General features: G+C 36.8%; 1 protein-coding gene across 6 annotated transcripts in view; it reads right to left on the bottom strand.

Moving 5' to 3' along the window:
• NCOR1 (nuclear receptor corepressor 1) overlaps window positions 1–7,334 on the bottom strand; it is a 151,089-nt gene that overhangs the window by 97,050 nt on the left and 46,705 nt on the right. For 4 of the 6 annotated variants that reach the window (XM_045293367.1, XM_045293373.1, XM_045293372.1 and 1 more), the window contains exons 6-9: window positions 4,803–4,859; window positions 4,220–4,272; window positions 3,869–3,895; window positions 1,794–1,860 (exon numbers count right to left, since the gene is read on the bottom strand). In XM_045293367.1, the coding sequence (XP_045149302.1) occupies window positions 1,794–1,860; window positions 3,869–3,895; window positions 4,220–4,272; window positions 4,803–4,859 (204 nt within the window). The remainder of the gene's footprint in view (window positions 1–1,793; window positions 1,861–3,868; window positions 3,896–4,219; window positions 4,273–4,802; window positions 4,860–7,334) is intronic. The other 2 variants (XM_045293370.1, XM_045293371.1) reach the window with 1 other exon arrangement.

Genomic DNA, 7,334 nt, shown 5'->3' with positions numbered 1-7,334 from the left:
CCCCCCCCAACCCCGCCAGCCCTGGGTAAGGGCAGGAGCTGGTGACCCCATTAGGGGCCTCCCACGGACCTCTCCCGAATGCAGGCCCCCCGAGCCTCAGCTCTCCCCCGACTGTGAGCAGGGTGTGCCCTCTTCTCTACTGGCTTCCACCTCAGGCCCAGCGCAGCAGCCCCATGGCAAGCAGGGCCTGCGCTCCTGGGCAGCCAGAACGTGTCGGTGTGAGGCCCTGTGGCAGGGAGGAGGGGGGTGAGCGGCAGCCCGGCTCTGCTACTCTGCACAGGCACCCCCTGGCCCGCTTCTGGCTGGGCCCCTGGCTCCAGAGCTGCCCAGTCCCCACCAGGGCGACTCCGATTAATTCTTAATGTTGTGGAAAAATGGCAAATACTTAAAATACAAACCTGAGCCAACTGACAAAAATTATTTTGCAGTTTAAAAGCTTAAAAGATGGCCTCAAGATCTAAACTAGTCCCCTGGGTGACCTCCAGGGCTGCACAGAACTTGCATGGCTCCGGTAAACAGTCTCATTTCTCATCACACTCCAGGTCCCAGCTACTTTTGAACCTGCCAGGCCTGGCTCAGACCTTCACATGAGGTCTTCTCTGTGCTCGTTCAAGTTTCCACAGAGTACTGCTCTTCCTATGAAGCTTCTCATTCTGTCTTGTTTGCATAGGTGCTCTTCTTAGTGCTTTCACAGTTCTTTGTATGTACTTTCCCACAACATTGTCCCCATGCTGTCATAGCTTGCTGACTTATCAGTCCTAAGTTAAACCTTAAATTCCTTAATAATTAGAACCACATTGCTATTTTGCTCACCTCTGTAAAATTATACATAGACAGAATGAAACAGCTAATCAATACTTATTTAACAAATAAGTAATCATGTACACTTTATATAGAGAGAAGTACAAAAACACTTTTCTGAAGGATAAAAACAGTTTGCTTTCTTATGTCTGCAACATGAGATCACAAACTTCACAATTACCACAGTTACAACATCACGGGATAGAGAACATAACCCAATTTCTTACATGATCTTTGTATACACTTGGCAAGTAAGTTCAATCCTAGTAATTTAATACGGAATCTGAAGGACTGGTAAGTTAGAAGATTAGAAACTTTACACCAAATTTAAGTCATCGACTCTTGAGCTTTGTGTTTAATTAACCTACAGGATTGGTCATTAAATATATGGTACAAAGTCCATTTTTGAGGCAAATTTACAAAACATAATTAACCCATAAAATCAAATGCATTTACTCATTACTGCAAAGTTAGTAATAACACATTGTGAATAAGAAAACTGGCATTGTGTTTGCTATAACTTCAATTCTACAGATTATACTCATAAAACTTTTGGACTATAAAGTCCTATGTGAAACTACCTGAATTTGAAAAGGCTGACCCTTATCTGACATGGTTTCTACAAAAAAGACTAGCAAGATCATAACTTACCCACATGTGTTTAAGGGTTAAGAGATGAAATATACATCTATTTATCTTTTATGTATCTTTTAACTACTCACCATTTTTCTTATTTAGGCTAATGGATATGTTACACATAGATGACCAGTGTGGTTAATTTGATAATGATATTAAGTGTGAATTATGATGGTAAAACGTTGCTGCAATTAGATTTACATTTACGTCACATCTAGGATTACTTTTTTAAAAGTCAGCATTTTCCCTCTTGAGTAGAATCAAGAACCATTCTCATTAACAATGGAAAGCGGACACCGAAGTGAGCATGAATGGGGAAGTTGCACAAATTTCAGTTAACAAGGATAGGACCTCACCCTTTGTTTTCTTGCATGATTTCTTCTTTTAAAAAATAAAATGAGTTTTTTCCTCATCACCTGGTTTCTAGAAGAGAAAAATATGGTTGCATGACATTAAGAAAAAGCATAATTGAATCATGCATTGCTTTTTTTTTCCAGAGACACTGGGAAACAAGCAAAGGTCACTAAAAATTTATGATATAATCAAGATTAGGTCTAATTTTTCACCCTATAAGACTTTTGTAATAATTAGGACTGACTAAAATCCCTCCTGTTCTACTACTAAAGATTTTATACAAATAGTTCATTTTCAATTATTACATCCAATTACAAGACAGATGTTATTTCCAAATTATAATTACACAGTAACTGATTCTTCTTTAGAATTCCAATGACATAAACACCTTTGTATACTCCTGAAGAAGGGTAGGCAGAGAAGGAAAAGCTTTAACATTACCTCCCTACCTCAGGTCAAGTGCTGACCTCCTCCTTTTATGAGGAGAATTGTATCCCACCATATTTAAAGAGAAGTGGCTTCTGCTTTACACAGAAGATTTTCTTCAGTCATAAAAATGATACAATCCAATCTAAGAAGTCAGGCAACTAAGGAGGCAACGTGTCAAGACAGGCAGATTTCTCATACAGCTTATGTTTCATTTTAAAAAACTGAAATATTATGACCTTAAAATACAATGACATGCAGGTTCAAATATAGATACTTATACCCCACCAATTTCCAGAAAATATTTCAAGCTGATTATTCAAATATAAATACAAAGCCAAGGCAAGTAGAAATAATTTTTTGGATTATCTGCCACTGTGGGCTAACAGTGACACCGGCTCCATTCAAATAAACATGGACAATCAGGAGCTGGCTATAAAAAAAGTAGCCAAGAGATGAAAAGAACTGTCAATAGGTACATTTGCTACTTCATACAAAGCAAATGATGATGATGAAAGCACAGTTACTGAATCATACAGATGCATGCAGCTGAGGAAATGATATTCCAAAGGGTAACACTCAAGGGGAGCATTGCTATAGTTTCCATTTCCTCCCCCTGTAATTACGTGCTATTCAAAGCAAGTAACAATCAATTAATACAATTTTTAACATTTCCTAGGAATTTAAATGAGGAAGTCAGTCATAGTGCACTGAGCATTGTAGTAAGCAAGGTAGATAACATGAAGTAAATCAAAGACAGAGCTGTTCTCCAGCTTATATTGAAGAAAACGGACATAACACAAACATAACTGAAGCATTGCTAAAAGAAGAGAAAGCATGTAGCCAAGAAGAGCTTATCTACTATTCTCTTTTGCAAATGCTAAGAGAGCAAACCACTTCCAAAATAAGGTAAATGTTGCCCAGCCTACTTCTAAGGGTTGCCAAGACTGTTAAAAGTAGCATCTCGCAGAAAAATCCATTAAGCATATGACTTCATTACAAACCACTTAAGGAAAGTTAAAACTATTCAAATTTCAAGGTCTTTCATGCACACTACCATGCAAATCTTATTTGCCACCAGTTCTGCAAAGTAGTCAATTATTGCACACACTTTCAATAAGAAGTTTTTAAAGGAAATATATATAATGTGCTCATTAGTAACTGTATTAATAAATGTTTTGATATACTTAACAAAACATATAAAGTAGAAATATCACATTTTTTGTCACAAACTAAGAATAAATCACCTAAAATTCTCTTAAAGTATGATAATGGAAAAAAACAAAAAACCTATCTAGCCTCCTTTCTTCAAATCAAATCAAGAAATTAGGTTTTCTTTTCATTTATTTCCTTATTCCATAACCTGCATCCATAAAGGCCTGGTATCAGGCTGAGCAAGGCTGAGCACTGCTTTCTGGAGCCGCCTCCTCACCCGTGTGAGGTGACTGAGCACTTCCAAGGCACCAGGACAGTAAATGGCAAAAGGATCTACAAATACCGTCGTTAGCAAGTCATAGAAGGGATTTCCCTAGAATAGGGTTTTGAATAATGATAAAATGATCCGTGGCACTTCTACTTTGCAATGGCAGATGTGGCTTGGTGGGGGACGGTGTCATCACTAGTCTTAAATGAAAAAGCTTCATTATCTTACTTCATCATGCGCCTTGCAGGTACTCCACTGAAAAAAAGACAAAACAGGAGGCAAAAAATTCAAGCCTCAAGGTAAGCCATTTCAATGTTAAGTATTCACCTTTTTTACTAGCAGATGATAAAACCAGCCAGTGTTATGCAACAATTTATTTCATTTTTTGGCCTCGGAATCTCAAAGCTCCCAACCCCCAAGAAGCCAGAGGAAGATAACATATAGTAAAACGACAGCAAATTACACAAATCTAAAATACCTACACTATATTATGATAATATGTCAGTGGTAACATAAAAATGATCTCTTTATAGGATATATGGTCTTTAACTGAAGAACTCCAAGGTGATAAATACTTACGTCTTGATGTTCTCATGGTACACCTTGGTATCTGACGGCTGGTTATACAGTGGCTACAAAATAAACCAAATATTTATATTTTAGATGTTGTACATAAGGAAACAATGACATTTTTCTATTTTAATATAAGCCTAGCTGGAGGGCTGTTAAGCCTACACAATCTCTATCTTTCCCAAACCTCCAAGACATCTGGACTTCCGCGGTTCACCCTATTCCTATTCCTCTCATAATTATCCCATTCCCGTAAGAATGTAAGCCCATTGTATCTCACAACAGTATTTATAGATAGATTTTTAAGTTCAAAAGAGAAGAGAGATAATACCCTATAATCATCCTAATTATACCTCTACCTGAAGTAGTTAGAAGTTTCATAAGCAAAGCATACTCAGTTTGATACTTCCGCAAAAGGTAACCATGTTCATGTAGCATTATTTTAAATTGTATAACAAATTTATTTCCAAAATACATCCTTCTCAGCCCAAAATGAATGGATCACATTCCAATCTATCGCAAGAAAAAACAAACAAACTTAAAAATAAATAAATAAAAGCACTGGAAATGAAAAGTGAACTTTCTTACTTACCAGTTCAACTTTTGGGCCAAGACCTTCAAAAATTTTATGAGCTTCTTCTGCTTTTTTCTAGAGATAAAGATAGTGTTGCATTGTATAATTAAAAACTACATTACCTAAATGTAAAACAGTACCTATTTAATACTTATCTTTACTTATAAGTATACTTCTTTTATATGGTAGGCTGAAATACTATCTATTTTCATAGCTTTCCTCACCAAATCAGTGTCTGCAATTTGGATAGAAGGTAATCATAAAAGAATAGTAAGTTCTTAAGAGCAAACATAGTAAGAATCTGGGGAGAATGTGGTATTTGGGAGAGGGAGTAGAGATCTGAAATCTCCAAACATTCTAAATAATTTAACTCATAATTTATTTAATGAAAAGTAAATAACAAAATATCACGAGTAGCCCAAAAAGACCAAAGTGATCTTTTTGAGAAAAAGTTTTTTTAACAAGCGTATATTCTGGTTACAAGAAAATTTTTGTGATACCAAAAACAAAAGGACACAGCTAGTTTGAATTACCGCATATACTCGAGTATAAGCCGACCCGAATATCAGCGGAGGCACTTAATTTTACCACAAAAACGGCATTAAAAATGTGCTGGGGGAAAAAATGTGCTGAAAACTTGACTGTTATACGCAAGTATATACAGTACTCAAGTGTTCAGCATTAATTACATAATTCTCAAATGCCATTTGCAAAATAAAACCATGTAGTCCAGGGGTGTCAAACTCAATTAAAACACAGGCCATTTGGTACAACAGGCAAGATTCATGCAGGCCAAATGACATTTACAAATTTTGTTAAAATTTATATTTTGGAGTGAGGATTCAGGAATATGGATAGGATAATTAAAACACTATATAATTGCTTTTATTTAAACATTTATTTAATGTATTTATAAAACTCAAATTATTCTTTACCCGAAACTTGCCAGCGCTTTCCTCCTACTACCTTTCACTTACCTTTTATGTTGTGAACAGAAAATATAACAAAGTAACTAATAAAAAAACACAAACTGTTGGACAAACGTGATGCACAATTGTAATGGCTTCGCTCTAAAAATGTTAACTAGCGCTGCCACTAGGTATGATTCATAACAACACAACCCGGAGTGCTCTTTTTAATCTCAATTGTTTGTAGCCTGGGAATCTCTCCAGGAGTTCTGATATGACAGACTTCCCCTACCCTTCAATGGGAGTGAGTATCAATTAGTATGCCCCAAAGGTTAAGAAAGAGATACATATAAACATCTCCTTTTCATCCATTTCATCAGTTATAATCAATCAGTCAAACATTCATTTTGCATCCATTATATAAAAGGGAACCATGTAAATTAGGGCAGGAGACACAAAATACCTTAATACCACATACCAAGAAACTTTAAACATAAGAATAAAAACTCAACCACTGCAAATATAAAAACAAGTGTATTTACTTAATAAACCCTATGTATCTTCACAGCTGCAAGGCAGTATTTGTAACCCTTGGTAATATTATCATTTTGGGTGAGGTATCACTTTGTCATAAGGGGCTATAGTGGGCACCGCATGCTATTTAACAGTATTCCTGCCAGCAGGCTGCCATTAGATGCCAGTACACTGCCTTCCTATTCCCCAGTGAGAACAAAAAATAGTCTCAAATTGGGAATCATTATTAAAGTAATTATTAAGAAGCCAAAATATAATGATCACGAAATTCATATTTATCACTTTCAAGTACATTATCGTAACAGATAATAAAATTTGGAAATATCTAGATATTCTCTCTTCAGTTCATGAACAGAAAACCATCCCAACATTCACCAATTTTTAAGTGTGTTCTTTGAGTCATTCTAAACACAGGGTTGCTATGAGCTGGGACCAACTAGAATGCACACAACAATAGATTAGAGTCTGTGCCAGGAACAGTGCGTTAAAAAGAACAGAACCCAAATAACACCAAGGGAATAAGATCAGATTCATGCCAATATTTGCTAGCATCCTAATGAGAAAAACACCCCTGGTCCCCGAGTTGATTTTAAAGCATGGTATTTAGAATTGCAGGCTCTAAAATTTAAGTTTTGTAAAGTTTTATTCAATATGTCTTCATGCTGACTTAATTACAAAAAACAGATTAACCTACTGCTTCAGCCATTAAAATTTGATCTTTAAATGGGTTTAGGCCATAGCTAGAAAAAAGCTTTGAAAATATATCTCCCACCCAGTGCTTTGGAATACTCAGGAACCAGTAGTCTTTGTCATAAGCTGGAAAAAATCTGGAACCATGAAGAAAACTCCTCTCTGGGACTGAATGTTAAAGGGAGCCTGTGAGCAGGCTGAAATGCTTAGTAGGTGACCACCTGGATCTACTTGTTGAATGGAAGTGGGAGAAATGCAGCAATAGAGAGACAGGTTGAGTTTGGCCACCGACACCTGTGGACTTGGTTTACAGGGGAAAAAGGAGAAGACGAGAGCGGGTTGACTGGTCTAAGGTTCATGACCTAGACCGAGGGGGCTAGGCTTGAGTTGGTGAGAGCCCATGGCCTAAGGAAAGGCG

The sequence above is a fragment of the Echinops telfairi genome, unplaced genomic scaffold, assembly GCF_000313985.2.
Source record: "Echinops telfairi isolate 266 unplaced genomic scaffold, ASM31398v2 ScPeMD7_2010;HRSCAF=2546, whole genome shotgun sequence".
In the NCBI taxonomy this organism is placed as follows: domain Eukaryota; kingdom Metazoa; phylum Chordata; class Mammalia; order Afrosoricida; family Tenrecidae; genus Echinops; species Echinops telfairi.
The sequence above is the reverse complement of the archived record's forward strand: the minus strand, read 5'-3'. Positions and strand labels throughout refer to the sequence as shown.